At 37.8% G+C, this 15159-nt stretch overlaps 1 protein-coding gene across 6 annotated transcripts in view; it reads right to left on the bottom strand.

Annotated features, from left to right (window-relative positions):
- Window positions 1–15159, bottom strand: part of LOC102235612 (sodium channel protein type 8 subunit alpha-like) — a 64471-nt gene that overhangs the window by 5526 nt on the left and 43786 nt on the right. For all 6 annotated transcript variants that reach the window (XM_023332426.1, XM_023332450.1, XM_023332416.1 and 3 more), the window contains exons 21-26: window positions 8612–8734; window positions 2489–2773; window positions 2024–2077; window positions 1139–1276; window positions 942–1046; window positions 579–849 (exon numbers count right to left, since the gene is read on the bottom strand). In XM_023332426.1, coding sequence (XP_023188194.1) covers window positions 579–849; window positions 942–1046; window positions 1139–1276; window positions 2024–2077; window positions 2489–2773; window positions 8612–8734 — 976 coding nt within the window. The remainder of the gene's footprint in view (window positions 1–578; window positions 850–941; window positions 1047–1138; window positions 1277–2023; window positions 2078–2488; window positions 2774–8611; window positions 8735–15159) is intronic.

The raw sequence follows: 15159 nt of genomic DNA, 5'->3' as shown, positions 1-15159 counted from the left end.
ACCTTAAGCTAAAGCTCTTGTGTTGTGCAGGAAGAGGAGCAGATCAGGACATCCACCTCTGAATTGCCTAAGAATATGCTTTGGAGCAGTCTAGTCAAAGTCCTGACTTAAAGTACATTGAGATGCTGTGATATGATCTTAAACAGAACAGAAATAGGTCCTCCAACATGTGAATTAAAACATTTAGTAAGTAAAATTCTATGGTAGCAAAGTAAGACACTGTTGTTTCTATACGGTGCTATAACCACTTATTAGGTTTAGGTTTCTATAGGATATCTGTGCCTGATATTAAACAGTTTATTATTTATCTAAAATGTTTAGGTGCAACAAAAAAAGCAAAAACAACAAAAATTTGTAAAAAAATTTTTAGAACTTTGTGTCTGTAAATATTAGCATTGTTTTTATTGGAAAATCACTGTGAGTCCTTTTTGTGGCAACTGTACGTGCTACTTTGTGTTGGTTATATAAAATAATTCAATGTTTATCACTAAAAGTTCAAGAGATGTGAACAGTTATGAAAGACTGTAAATTTGCTCATATCTGCTCATTGCTCCACACTTTCCACACCCGTCACTCACCGACGATAGAGAGGATGACAACCACCACGTCGAAGATATTCCATCCGTTGGTGAAGTAATAATGGCGTAGCGCGAAAAGCTTCAGCAAGAACTCTGTGGTGAAGACCACGATGAAGATGAAGTTGACCCAGTAGAGAACCATTTCTGTTTGTTCTGACTGATCGTCTGTTTCCACCATCATAGTGACCATGTTGAGGCAGATCAGTATCATGATAGAGATGTCAAAGACCTGCTGCGTCACAAAGTCAAACACGTATCCCTGGATCTTGTTCTGGAACAACAGGGAGGAAAGACGATGAGATTTCTGAGGAATCAAACAAACCAACTGCATACATGGTAACCAAACAAAAAACCCATAAGCACCTGTGGTCGAGGGATGGGCTTCTGTGGCTTTTTGGAGCCCAACTTTTTCATGGCGTTGTAGTACTTCTTCTGTTCCTCCGTCATAAAGATATCCTGACCTCCAAAGTAAAGGGACAAACAGAACATTGGTTATAACCATGTTCCCGTTTGATACTGAGAGCAAAATGAAAACCATTTGGAGATAGAGCAGCTCTTATCTTTTTCTTCTGCTGGTTGAAGTTGTCAATGATCACACCAATGAAGAGGTTCAGGGTGAAGAAGGACCCGAAAATGATGAAGACAACAAAGTAGATGTACATGTAAATGTTGACTTCATATTTGGGCTGGTCTTCCACCTTAAAAGAAAAGAGGCAGAATACTTAGACTTCAAATATGTTTTCATTCACTTATACAGACAAGAAAAATCTGTCTAAATCTGACGTGAGGTGACTGGGTTAGTCTGGGCTCCTACACAGGTACATGTTAAAAATTCACTTTGATTTTACATAGAAAATACTCAAATTATCCAAATACTCCAAATTCATGTCAGATGCTTCTAGAGTGGGTTGAGTTTAAAAATAACATATAAAAAAAAAACTATGCGAAAGGAAGGAAGAATACAAGGAAGGAAAGAATAAAGCAAACAAAGGATGACGAAGGGTTCAAGAAGGGAAGGAATAAAGGACAAAAAGCAAGAAAGAACAGAGATCACAAAATTATATTGGTATTAGACTATGAAGAAAGAAAGGAAGGAAAAAAATGAAGAAAGTACAGAAATAAAAAAATAAATGAATATAAATGAATGTAGAAAGAATGCAAGTAAGAAAGAAATAAAGGACAAAGAAAAGACAGAAAGGAAGGAAAAAGGCTTTCTAGGGTGAGCAGATTAATTACATTTTCACTCTTTAATTTGGCTTCTTGTCTTTTTTGGGTATAATTTCATTAATTTACTGCATATACCAAAAATATTCCTTGGGGAAAAAGGTTTTAGTCTTTTTGATTTATCTAAATAACAACAGATTCTTATGATCCTAATTTCCTTCTCACAGACCAGTACACAGTGGGAGTAGTAAATAAATAATCAAATAAATCTGTGAACATACATTTCTGGAATCCACTGCAGCGTACATTATGTCCATCCAACCTTTGAATGTGGCCTTTTGAAAGAAAGACAATATTACATTTTACATTTGTTCGACCCCATTCAGCAGACCAGAAAAACAAGCAAGCAAGCAAATAAATAAATAAATATAAATGATTATAATCATTAAAGGAGACTCAAACTCAAACCGAAACTGATGCATGTCCTGTAGTACAGCTTGTGCATGGAAAGAAACGTGTATGAAGAAAAAAGGCATGGAGAAGCACACTCATAAATGCTCAATGAACATGAAGAAAAGGCATTATCGTAGTGCTGTGAAAGACAAAACACAAATAAAGCACAGGCAGGCCTTCAAGTGACGCTTAAAAATAAAGAAAAGCATCAAAGAAAGTGCAGGAAAATGAGGAAATCAATGCAAGTTAGTGAGAAACAGGAAATGAAGTCAGACGAGAAGTGACGCTCTCACCACTTGCAACAAGGCGAGGTAGCCAGCGCCCACATTGTCAAAGTTGATCTTGACGTTCTTCCACCTGACCTCAGTATGGTTATCTCTAATAAGCGCCTCACACTGGGTCTTGTTGTTGACAACTTCGATATCAAAATATTCCTCTGACGTCTGATTGAAACAGTAGTAGTACTTGCCCGCAAACAAGTTGACCCCCATGATACTGAAAATCAGCCAAAAGATGAGGCAAACCAGCAACACATTCATAATGGAAGGGATGGCACCCACCAAGGCGTTGACTACCACCTAAACCAGACCAGGGAGAAAGGATATAACAGTGTGAGAAGCATGAAACTAACCCAGCTCATGTTCACCCCTCAGATAAGACACTACATATTGTTATGGCATTACACAAAAATCCTTCAAACTGTTACTAAATCTTTTTAAGAGTTGACATCAGAGTCTGAAGAGCAGGATGATCAATAGTATGTCAAAGAATGGGACTAAAACTGCTTTGTGCACAATCGAACACTCTGGCACACAAAAAATGAGCTTTAAAAAATCTGTTAAATATTACAAGATGTAAAATGTTTAATTTATATTATAAAAATATACTTTTTTCTTTCAGATAGAAATTTTAGCATTCATGTTGAGATTTGTTATCTTTTGTTCCAATAAATGGGCATCTCCATAAAGAACAGCTTAATTTTTTAAAATTTAATTTACAAAGAGAAGCCAAATTATTTACTGTATAGAATTAGCAGAGTAAATATATTTAAATCTTCCTCTTAATTTTTGATAAGTATGGTTTGCAGTTAATAAAAAACAAATTAACCTCTGAGAAACCAATAACGACATGATTTAAATGCAGAAATAATGAGGATTATTGCTGACTTGAAAGTTTTCCAGCAGAGAGTCCATGACATCCTGCAGAATGAAAGTTAGCCAATAACCTGTGTGCAGGACTGTCATGGGAAGTTAAGTGGAAGGAAAAATGTTTCAGAAAAAGACTCTAGACCAACAGAGATGACCACATCTTTCATTATCTGCAAACCATACTCAAACTAAAAGAAAGGAGGGTTCAAAATATCTCCAGCTATCTTTGTAATGAATTAACCTAATATTAATTTAAGTTTTTATTACTGCAATTTCAACTATATTCTAACTTTTAATCAGGATGCATGTGCAGTTTTGGTTTTAGTGTTACTAAAATAATGTTTTATTTTTGTAATCTTTACTAACACGATTGAAAGCAATACTTTGAGTAAATATACTTCAAATTATTATCAGAAACTAATTGTGCAATTTACAAAATATTTCTCCAAAAATGACAATAAATGTAATAAATGACGCACACCACAACTCACTGAACTGCTGATGAATGGTTCATGTTGTAACCTTAAATATTCATACTCGGAAATCTGTGAGCAGATATTTATATAATCAACCAACAATAAAATTTGAGTGTTTGATTAATCTGCAAAAAAACAAAAAAGTGTTTTGCCATATCACTATGAAGTGTCCACTCTAGCCACCCCAACCTTATGCAGTTCATCTTTCTAATATAGCTCTTCTCCATAACAAGCCCATCTCAAAACAAAATGGAAAAATTTAGAGGGAAAAATTCCCACACTTCAAATCTCTAATCTGCTCAGTTCTTCTTTTTTTATTTTCTTACTGTAGATTCAAAAGCTCAGCACTTGTTGAACCGCTCATGACTAGTGTTAGGCAGGCCAACCAGCAGCTCTCAGGCAGACAGCTGAGCATGCATTTCTTTGGCAGACTCGTTTTGTGGAGCCATATTCCCTCCTCTTAACAAACAGACAGGGAGGAGCTCTAAGAGCGGGATTCTCTCAGCGCTGAACGCAGAAATAATGGAGGGCACACTTGTGAAAATTCCTCAAATCTCAAATGCTAAATTACAAAACAACAGACTGCAGAATTGCTTTTCCACAGTGGTGCCAGCGAACTCGCTGAGAGAATGACTCTTTGCTTGGTTCGAGTTACAATCTTACCGCTTTCAAATTAATTCTGTTAAATAACAAAGGCCATGCTGTGTAGAAAGCATTCTCAGAAAGAGGGAAAATGGCTTTCAAAAATGCAGAATGTGCATCGGCAGTTATTACACATGCGTGTTACATGGCATTGTGCAATCTCAAGAATCCGCTCAAATCAATACATAAATAAATAGAGAAATGTGTGGATAGAGAGATTATTGCTGAAGTTTGCTAGCACAATGTACAATGAGTATCTCCCTCAACCGGATCAGCCTTGAAATATTTCTTTTTTTTAAAAAAGTATAATTGTCAGAGTACTGTAACTAATATTTATTTAGGTGTCATTTTCGTCAGGCAGATTTGCCAGAAGAAAAATAATATGCTGAAACTTGGTTGATGTCATGTTATACTAATAGTCTAATCACACTGCCCAAAACACTAAAAGCAAGCAGCATCAAGAGAAAAAGAAAGACAAGTAAACAAAAAAATAATAATAAAACAGTCCATAGACATTGTTTGTCAAGCAAAGTTTCAGACTAAAAACGCATCATTAACTTTTAGCATTTTAAAACTTTTTTCTGCTCCCTCATTTGTTTGACGTTTTGGGATTTTAAGATACAGATCAACACCAATTAGCATGTAATTGTGAGGTGGACAGAAAGTCATTCAGAGTTTTCAAAATGTTCTATAAATAACAATCTGAAAAGTGTGGCATGCCTGTAAATAAAGCCCTCCTGAATCAATATTGAGTAGAACTGGCGTTTGCACCTGCTGATCTGTCAGGGTAAATATCTGCTCCAGGAACAAAGCAACTCTAACCAGCTTCCCTGTCCGTAGTGAAGAAACGTCTCCCCATAGCATGCCGCAGCAACCACCATGTTTGATGGTTGGGATCATAAGCACCAGAACAATGGAGCAAAGTGGAGCAAAGTGGAGCGGTTAACAGCAATGTACAGGGAAGAATCTCAGTCAGTTTAATTACAGAGCTGCATGTTTCAACTTCCCTCATACCTATGATTAATCCCAAATAAACTCGCCTGCAGCAGATACAGTCAAAGGTGCTTTGTGCTTCTCAAAAATCCCAGTGACTTTTTCCAACATCATCCAACTTTAACTCTTTGCATCAACATATTGATGAGCAATTAACTGATAGGAACAGCAAAGAAAAGATAAAAAATGACAAACATGTTGCGGCTATTGATGCTCCTTACTTTATCACCTTCACTCCCATTTTTACAACATAATCTGGCCCCCATGGCTGGAGTAATATACTCAAGGTGATGCAAAATGGTTTTACATTGATTGTGGCTGACTAGAGCACAACTCAATCACTAGAACTGTGGACTACTCATAGTTGTCCCATTATTAGACTTTCCTCGCTGTGTATCTCTGCAGTTTACCTCAACAGACCTCACTTTTCAGATTTTTATTTACAAAGAAGTTTTAAAAAAACATTCCTTTTTGTGTTTGTCTATTTCAAAAACAATGAAATATATTAAAGTTTAAGTGACAAGATGCAGCAGCAAAGATAAAATATTTTCTCATCAGTTTAACATTTTAAATCTCTTTCCTATTGTGTCATCTCTCCATTCATGTACTTCCCCACTCATTTATTTATTGTTTTGACCTCCAATTTTCCATTTTCAGTTCAAACAAAACAGTAATTCAATTTATGAACATAGACATAGTAAAAAAAAAAGAAAAGAAACTGATACAGCAGGGTCAAATTATTATTTTGTTTCCTTTGCATTTTTGCATTACTGGGCCGCCCTCACCTTTCTCACCATGTGCGTCCAGTGAATGCACTAATTCACAGGGGCACTGGTGCTACCGTAGACAGTTGATGTGGAATGCTTTTCAGCCCCAAAAATGACAAGGTCTTTGGTTAAAACCAATTCAGTTTCAGCAAACCATCCGTAAAGCTTATCCAGGGCCTAAAAGCGTTGATGTCTGCTGATTTGCAATGGCATCACATTTTAGTCGCTGGATATCTACAATTTAAAGGAATCAGGCTCCTTGTTAATTTCAGAGGCCTTCAGCTCCTGATTGTCATTTTTGGGTGGTGGGAGATACAGGAGACACATTTTCTGTGTGTGGTTAAGGTTTTGTCTAGCAGCTGTCAAATTGCGGGCCACTGTCAACCCAGAACTCAAATGTCAGAGTTTAACTGGGCCCATTGTTGCCTCCCAGCTTCACTTCCTGTGTGAGTGGAAGGCAACAGGAACCCAGAGACTGCTGTATATGCTAAAGTGTCTGGTGCTATGACATGAGAGCAGAAATGTTGTCAGTGAAATGGCTGCCTAGCATATTTGCTAAGCTTCTGCCTGCATGCGCGAATAACAAGACGGCTTCAAAATAGCTTTTAAGAGTTCAGCATGTAAGATGTAGGAAAGTTATAAATCTGCCTGCAGAATTTGCTGATGGCAGATCAGTTAGTCAGATGATTCACTCCAACATCTGATGACGGCAGAAGTTTAACAAATACTTTCTACCCAAAGCCACAACTCTGTGAGTGTGTGGTTTATGTCTCCATCTCTGATGTATAAAAGTCTTGGACAAGCGGGAAAGAGTGTGTTGACCCTTCAGCGGACCGGCCCAGCCACACGGGGTCGAGGTGGAGTGGAAAAACAGGGGGACGAGGGTGGGGAGGTGAAGGAGAGGGGAGGAAGCTGGGGATGAAGAGGAGGAGGTGGGGAAGGTTTGAGCTAACGAGGAGAATCTCAAACTAGCGGATGAGGATAGTGAAAGATAGCGGAGGCTTGAACTGAGACATCGAGAGATTCAGAAAGAGTGAACTACGGGTGACAACAACCAGGCGCAAACTGTCGGTACACCAGTCACAGGGATGACCAATCAGATCTGCACATTTTTAGGAGGAGACGGTGGCGGTTTTTGATATGGGGAGTATGGGCTACTGCTCAGGGCGGCACACCCAAGGGGGTGGCTAGAGCAGTGGATTTTTTTTTTCACATATAAGCCATCTGTGACTTCTATAACTTTACACCAGGAGACTTTCCAAAATGCATTAGCAGACTAATTTATTTGTTTTAATAAAATATTTGATGAGCAGATATTTAAAAAAAAAAAAGTAAAACTAAAACATTGGGTAACATTTGTTGCATCTTTTTAAAGACTTTGTTAGGGTTTCCCTAACACAAAATCTAAAGATTCTTGACTGGTCAAACCTGAACTATGTTCTTCTAAAATTCTCTATAGCAACTTCAATTACACAGAACCTTTAATCCATTTGCGAAAAGAAAAGATATTTTCAGTGTTTTAATGCATAAGGACCATGTTAGGATGTTGTTGGGGCGCTGAAGATGCAGCTCACCCAGAGTGCCATTCAAGCAGTAACCAGCACTGGATGAGGCTGCTGAAAAAACAAGACGTACTCCTGCAGAGAGTCATTTCTGCTAATTACCTGCATAAAACAGACTCCTCTAAGGGGAAGGTTTTGGTGTGACTGGTTTTGGGCAGAGGTGTTTTGGTGTCCTGCAGCTCCCCCTGGTTCCCGCTGGTTGTTCTCAGTGCATTGGGGAATGGTGTGAACTGGGTAAGGAGGAGGTTATGGGAGCAGGAGGAGGAAGAAGAGGAAGAGGGGTATGTGGAAGGGTGGAGGGGGGGTCTCAATTGAAAGCAGTGGTTGATTGAATTGTTGGTTTGAATGCTCTATGAGATGACATGTAAGTTAGGTTAGCTTTGACCAATTTCACATTCACTTTGGCCAATCAGTGAGGAAAGAAAACAATGAGGTAGTCTGAATTTTTAGTTCGTCTCTGATGTGATGAGGCAGCTTTTGTGGAAAAATTTAGATTTCTGATTTTCGAGCAAATCGATTTTCTGCAGGCTTTTGAAAAACGTTTAATTGTTAAAGAAATCCAATCCAAATAAATGTGATTTCGCTCTTACTTTACTCCCAGCTGCATCATGACTTATTCTTTCAGTCTAACAAAGGCATGGTGCAGCACTGCGCATGGAAAGGTGACTGTTTTTGGCTTTCATTTCCTAGCTTTCTAGAACCAGTCCCCCAAACTTTCTGATTTTTCTTTTCTGTTGTTCTCTTACTTTGCCTTTAGATCAGTTCTAGCATGCTTTAAACTGTTGAATGGGCATGCGGAAGGATCAGCTGCTTAGCTTTGGATCTTACCCTCATCCCTTCAAAACGTGACAAGGCTCTGAGGGGTCTCAAGGCCCTTAGTGTCCTGAGTGATTTAATGGGCCCTAGATCGGAGTAGCCCAGCGCATTAGCTACAAGGCTGACTATAGACACCTACACAAAAACAGAGAAGCAAAAGAGGTTCCAAACTGTTAGAAGTGAGAATATTCACTAAGGAAGAGAGACGGCCCTGGTGTAGGCGGAGAGTTGCTTGACACACACACATAAATCTATGCATGTATATGCATGTATAATATTGCATTTATACATGTATATACACTGAGAGAGAAGGTCATTGTTTAGTATAGGTTTTGCGTGTGTGGTAATGTTTTTTTAGTAGCAGTAGGCCATTAGGGGGATTTGGCTGTTATTTTGGGGCTGTTGACGAGAAGTGAAAAGTCCTGTGTACCTGCAAAGAAATTTGTGGTTGAGAAACAGAGAGAGAAAGCAAGAGAGAGAGAAAGAGACGAGATAAGAACACAAAACTCAAACAGAGGGTAAATTAGGAGAGAGAAGAGTGCTACATGGTTAAGATACAAGTGAAAGGACTGGAAGAGCAGAGGGGGAGGATTTGGGGAGGGAGGTTAAGGAGAGAGATTGCCCTGTGGAAGCTGATAAAAACCCAACAGACTTGAGAGCCTTACCCTTGCCCCTCTAACATTGTCTCTCCTTGTCGCTCTTCAGGCATAAATTCCCATATAATTTAAGACAGAGAAACTAATGGAACCTAAGAGAAAGAATACAGGTGAGCATGTACAAGAGTGTCATATAGTCATTTTCCTTCTCAGACATCAAATCAACTTGTCACACAGCGTTTAGAGTCAAAAAAGGAGAGCCACAGTCACATGAACCACACACAAGAAAACAGGGATGGAGGTCAAGGGCACACCGGTTATAGTTATTAGCACTGGATGGCACTGAAAGGACAAAAGAACACAGAATACAGTCGAGTTACACACAGTTAACAATAACAGGACATAATCTTAAAGAAACTGGTGCAGCCCCTGATCCCCATCCAGCATCTGCAAACCCAGGGATTCCTACAGCTAAGAAACGCTTAAAGTGGCCCACCACAGTTAAAGACACTCAATGCATCCCTAAGTAGGGTCATTATCCCACAAACATCACTGCAACTATCTCAAAAGAATAAGTAATCAAATCAGTGGGAACATTATCTGCAGTGGCCAGAGTTATGGTTTGAGGCTGTGTAGCTGGATCTGGGCTTAACACAGGATTGCATTGTTGACCAAGGAAGAAATGGAAAATGGGAAGTGTGGTCCATTAGCTACACTAATGTTCTTTGGAAAGTGGCGAGACTTGAGCGCCTGGTGCAGCTTAAGGAAGTGTCATTAGAACCCCATTACAGGAAGAGATTTTCAAGATGAAGTCTTTTATTGAGAGGCACGCAGGAATATGATTCAAAAGCCTCTTACACAAAATACTTTAAAACAAGTGCCTTTCACTTGCATCATATCAGTGCATTTTATTAACACTTTTTATAGTTATATTAAAAATAAATAATTTGTGCTAAATAAGGTAAATATAGTTAATCTGAATATACCAAAGAAAATAGATTAGGGACATTAGTTATAACTTGCCAAACATTGAACATTTGATGGGGGCAAAGTGTTTCCAATAAGATTATAGGTATGTGTCAAATATGCATCAACAGGTATTAGTGACAGTCTCCTAATGGCTGCCTTATGTAGCATTAAAATTTTTCAAAGAGTTAAAAGAGCATTTGATGACGTCTGGTTCAAAATCTACAATGTGTGGGTTGATCAAATCTAAACTGGTTAATTCCATGTTGAAGAAATAGTCTTTCAATCACCGTTATAAAATATATTGTTTTGTTAAAGAGGCAAAAACGAAATCCTTGCTACGAAAAATGTTTTCTCTCATTCTCATTTCCTCCCTTGAATTAATCTTGCTGAGCTGGATGCTACAAGTAGTGGCACAGGGGGTGTCCCAGTTCCTTACAAATAAGGAAAAAATATCAACAGTAAACACATGTGAAAGCACCTCCAACCAGCCACCGACACCAACTGGTCAAACTCACTGCAATAAGTACACAACATCCAAAGCTTACCAAAATCACGGAGGGAGGTTTGAGACTGGCAAAATCTTCATTTTGACTGATGAAATCATCAGCGAAAAACTACAACAGGTAGAGCATGTAAACCATTTGAATGACTGTCAAAAAGAGCAGCTGGGTAGATGTCAGAATGCATTCAGTCTTTCTCCTCTCAGAGGATTCCTCATACTGCTGAAACATAGAGTCACAGACATCTAGACAGGGCTCTCGTTTAGATTTTGCCAACGTTGCTCAGAGCAGTTTCTCTGTGGCATAACCCCTTTTGAATCCAAAACTCTGCATTTCAAAATAATAAGCAGCTATTCTGATGGGCACACAGTTAAATAAAGATTTTGCCTTAATCTAAACTACAGTGTTGGGATAATTGTCACCTTTAGCCTGACCCCTTTGGAGAGCCCCCCTTTCGGGGCCCCTGGGCTCTGGCCCCCAGCTGGGCCAGCTCTGCGGTAGTGGCCTCACTGTCTCAGCGTCCTTCTCACAGAGCTCTGCAAGGCAAGGCCAATGACATCTGGGGCTGTGATCCCATGATGACGATAGCACAAACCAAACAAAAGCAAACTAAAAACAAAAGGAAAGCACAACAAAACATGACAGCTTTATGAGTGAAAACGAAAGATGAATGGATCCTGACACCTATGCTATAAGATTGAGGTTAAGTAATAGTTCTTTTTGTTGAGGTAAGTTGTGTGAAGTGGTGATGAGCAGTCTGCCTCCTACATCCAGTATTAACTAGTCAAAACTGTTTTCTGCTCAGAGAATAAAGAGGAAATTATTATGGAGTTAAGCTAAAACCTACTCACACCATAGCCTATTAAAAAGCAAATTTACAAAATCTAAACAACTAAAACTCAAGGTTTTGTTAGCTATCCTAAACATTTAGATATTTCATCAATTTTGCACGAAGCAGTTCTTTACATTGTAGCAAGCTTTCTAGCCAAATAATGTCTGTTGCTAGGCTAACTGTGCAGCAAACTGCAATCAATATGGCTGCCATAGTACTGGTCCAGTGTTTCTGGTCCTTCCTCTGTAAATTAGCAAAAGTTTACTTTATGTACTAGACCGGTAAGAGTGTTACAAGATGCTTTAGTAAAATAAGAAACGACACTATAAACCGTTCTACAGCAAATTCAGGTTGTTTCAGATTACAGGGTTTTGCAGTAAAATGCTACATTTTCTAGGAAACTATTTCCTGACTTTGATATGAGGGCCAAACAATTTGACCAAATACTTTCTAATGACACCATCAATGTGTGTTGCCTTTAAGAACGCTAATTATTTTCACAGAGTCTCAAAAAAAAAACTCTAGATCACTTGCTAAATATAACATCAAAGTTATGTTGTTTTTTAGAAGACAAAGTGTTGCTGCCAGTGGTATTGTCATAGAGAAGGACAGAAATTTGAACCTCAGCCAAAACTGAATCTCTGGTTTAGCTAATAGCTAGCATTAGCTAGCTGTCAGCGGGAGTTAGAAACTTTATATTTTATGATTCCCTGCTTATTTTTGTCAAAATAAGGAGGGTTTCTTATGATCCATTAACCAAATTTTGCTTTTGGCAACTACTTAGTAAGATAATTTTTGTACGTAGGTTTTAATATTGATCTTGCTAATGCCATCAGTGTCAGCAGAGAAGTAAAGTTTGAAAATGAAGTTACACTAGAATGCTACAGATGAGTGCTTAATACATATTCTCTGCTAATATATTTGTTTGTGAAAAACTCAGTTGTCTTCTGGCTCACTAATAAAATGCATCATTGATTCGCTAATCTCTAACCTCTTTTTATTGTAGACTGCTAAAAACTATGTCACACAAACCTTCCTCAAAAACTAAATAAAGCAACAATAAAAAAAGTAAAACAATTCCTTCAACATACACAGTTTACTTTCCTCTGACATGAAAAATTTGACAAAAATGAAATGGGCAACAAAAAAATACAGTAACAGGAAAATAAGGAGGAGCAAACCCATACAGAGAGTCACACTCAAAGAAACAGGCTGGTCTAATGATGGTGCCCCCCTTTATGAGTCAATGGCAATGTTTTCACCACACAACACAGGACAGAAGAGGCACAATTAGGCCACAACAGCCCTGACTCATCAAGAACTTGTTTTCTTGCTTTTGTTAGCTCTTGTTTTTCAAAAGGGGGAGCGCTCGTGAAGACCAAACTTACCGCTAGCTGCCTGTCACCCACCATCATTACCATCTCAGCACAATATCACCACAATCCTGAGGTTACACTTCCAGGAGGGAATGAAAGGAGGACGGATAAAGAGGGGAAGAGGGATGTCACTCAATATAAAATGTTTTAACATCTTGAGAAGCATGACCCCCGCATTGCCTGAAGTACTTTGGGTAGACGACACACAAGAGGAAGGGAATCTACATTTGGAATAACCAGAAACACTGAATGTTATGCTGTAATTAAAATCAATACAAACTCTATAATCAGATATAGGCAAACTTTGACATTATTAATTAAAATGAGCTGAAACAGTCTGCTTAATTTCTATTTTAGGCTACACATATTCATAAATTATAAAGTTAAATTTGAGAATGCAATATGATAAAATACATGCAAGAATACTAAATGGGGGATATCAGAGGAGCTCAAAATAATCCAGCAGACAACTTCTGGCAATTGATTTGATAGGAGTCCATTCACAGGTATTGGCTGAGGTGTTGGACACTGCAGAGAGGTGGTTAGTTCAAGGAGAATGTCAAAAATCTGATTTCTTATTCTATAGACTTGTGCCACTAAGGAGGAAATCAATCAAGCAATATCAAGCTGGTAAGCAAAAATAATTATGCTTTATGTATTTGAATATTTTAAATACTCAAAGAATAAGACATACTTCTACTAAGAAGTATGGCAATGAAATTGACATATTTCTTTCAAATAAAATACTGAAAAAAGTCTTAAAATCATCAAATATTAGTACTGGAATAAATACAATTAAACCCATTGATTGGTGTGTGCAAAGTGGCCAAGGAATAGAGTTAAGATATTCTGTTGTTGACTTTCTGTCTTGACTGAGACAAGGAGCAGAGCAGTACACAGAGAGGACAGAGGCACATATCAAACATCAGACACTAACGGTTTTACAGAAACATGTATCTGACACTTCCATTGCTCTGAGTATGACTTGAATATGGCTGGTTTATCAAAAACAAATCAATAACAGAGGATCGTTTTACATTTTCTATAGTGTTACTATACCATATTCATCATCTAAAACTCTTTTTGACCTGCTTCTTGAATCTAAGTAAAAAATCCAATGGAAATGTTTTTGCTTACATTATTTTAAAAAATTCTATTCTGCAAAATCGATATTAAGAATGCGTGATATCATTTTTCTGACGCCTAAAAATCAAACTTGATCTGCTCCAAGCAGATGAAACAATTTTCAGAAACTCATCATTCATCCCTGGTGATGCGTGAATGCTCAAGGAGTGGGGTGAGCATTTTCCTCCATTGTGGGATTTAGGTAACAAGTAAAAAGACCACAACTGCTTTTGGTGGTTTCTAAAAATGTTTTTCTTTCTTCACGTTCATCTTGAATCCTCATCTGTTGGTAACTGATGGAAAATAATCTCCTGATCACAGATAAAATCCAGTGAATCTTTAAGGCCATTTTCAACTGTAACCAGCTGAAGCCACAGTTTCTATTTCTATTCGACATGTCTGAGATTAAACAGGACAGGGTGTATGATTATTGCAACTAAATAAGACATAATTTGGCTAAACTGTACAGCAGCTGATTCAAAAACCTACATCCCTACAAACCAAAACAAAACAATTTTCTGTTGCAGCTCTTGCCAAACACAACCCATCCTACAGCAGCACCACCACCAGGAATAAGGTTGGTATATTTAATAATGAATTATTTAAAAACACAATAAAGAAAGCAAGAACGTACTTTCCATAAACTCAGTTTTATGTATTTCTGTATTTAATCAAGCCAAAAAAATAAATAAACATTAGCACCTTTTTTTCAAGGCTCAGTGGGAGCCCAGCACAAAGTTTTGTCTGAGCAAAAATCTGTCTGAATGGACTTTTCCTAAATAAACAGATACACTGTGTGGCGAACATATTCAAGCATCTCAGAGTGATTCCCAAAGTGTTGCTGGATGGATTTGTAAAAGGCGAAAGAGGCATGTGACATTATCTCTGTAGCAAAAGTTGCAAAACATGATAATGTTATTCTACAAAACATCCTCTCACCTTGTGCAAACCATGAAGCAGATATTTATTAAATATCTTGACCTTTTAAACATAATCACACCCAATAGACAACAAAAAGGGCAACACATACATAGAACAATGCAAATCAAATGCTATATAATGCATTTAATTTGATTTTAAACAGTCTAATAGAAAACAACCAAATATTTCTAAACTGTCATAGCAATATTGCAGTTAAGATTATTCTTTGCTCATTTACAGT

This window comes from Xiphophorus maculatus, chromosome 1, assembly GCF_002775205.1.
Source record: "Xiphophorus maculatus strain JP 163 A chromosome 1, X_maculatus-5.0-male, whole genome shotgun sequence".
Taxonomy (NCBI): Eukaryota; Metazoa; Chordata; class Actinopteri; order Cyprinodontiformes; family Poeciliidae; genus Xiphophorus; species Xiphophorus maculatus.
The sequence above is the reverse complement of the archived record's forward strand: the minus strand, read 5'-3'. Positions and strand labels throughout refer to the sequence as shown.